The sequence below is a fragment of the Bison bison genome, unplaced genomic scaffold, assembly GCF_000754665.1.
Source record: "Bison bison bison isolate TAMUID 2011002044 unplaced genomic scaffold, Bison_UMD1.0 scf7180017864093, whole genome shotgun sequence".
In the NCBI taxonomy this organism is placed as follows: domain Eukaryota; kingdom Metazoa; phylum Chordata; class Mammalia; order Artiodactyla; family Bovidae; genus Bison; species Bison bison.
The window spans coordinates 2,186,422-2,187,175 of record NW_011494665.1 but is presented as its reverse complement, the minus strand read 5'-3'; the positions used below and the strand labels follow the sequence as shown (position 1 = coordinate 2,187,175).

At 61.0% G+C, this 754-nt stretch overlaps 1 protein-coding gene across 3 annotated transcripts in view; it reads right to left on the bottom strand.

The window, feature by feature from the left end:
* Window positions 1-453, bottom strand: part of KCNN3 (potassium intermediate/small conductance calcium-activated channel, subfamily N, member 3) — a 170,650-nt gene extending 170,197 nt beyond the window's left edge. For all 3 annotated transcript variants that reach the window (XM_010838330.1, XM_010838331.1, XM_010838332.1), the window contains exon 1: window positions 1-453. In XM_010838330.1, coding sequence (XP_010836632.1) covers window positions 1-87 — 87 coding nt within the window. In that variant the 5' untranslated portion in view covers window positions 88-453.
* Between the last annotated feature and the right edge of the window lie 301 nt (window positions 454-754).

The window sequence follows — 754 nt, the reverse complement described above, 5'->3', positions numbered from 1 at the left end:
CTCATCCCCAGAGGATGGACAGGGGCACTTGGGGTCTTCATCCAGGTCCCCCACCCCAGAGTCATGGAAGTGCCCAGAAGTGTCCATCTTGGGGCCGGGCTGGATTGCCTGCAGCACAACCCCCCACCCCAAAGCCACCCTCGTTCCAAAGATGTCCTCAAAGAAAGCCAGGCATCCAAGCTCCCCCACCAGAGTGTCTTGGCTCCAGTCCTCTCTCTTTGGCTTGCTCCGGTTCTCTGGGGCTGCCTGGAGTCCAGACGCTGCCACTCAAGAATGCATGGTACTGGGCAGGGAGGGAGGGCAGGAGGGGAGCTTGGAGAAAGAAGAAGAAGGGGGAAAAAGAACTCTGTCTCAGGAGGTGGTCCTCTAGGAGCGTGTGAGGCCAGGCTCAGCTTCACTCCTCGCTGACTCGATAGCTTTGCTCTCCTCCTCCTGCCACTGTTATAGGGTAAGCCAAGCCCACTTATTAGCAGCTGGTCTCATTGGCTTGGCTTAACTCTCCAACCACCTCCTAACTCCGCCCCCCGCATAGGCTCCTCCCCAGAGGAGGGGCCTGCCGCGCTCCGTTCCCAGCCCCGGCGGTGGCGCAGCGAGGGCTGGGAACTGTAGTTTCGGCTCCCCACCCGGGAGCTGAGCAGCTGCCCTGTTTTCCTCCGACAGGTATGGCAGAAACCCGTCAGCCCACGGCGATACGGGATGTATGCGCATGCGGGGTGGTGGCGAAGAGGAGCAGAGGTCCTCGTACGGAGGGCAA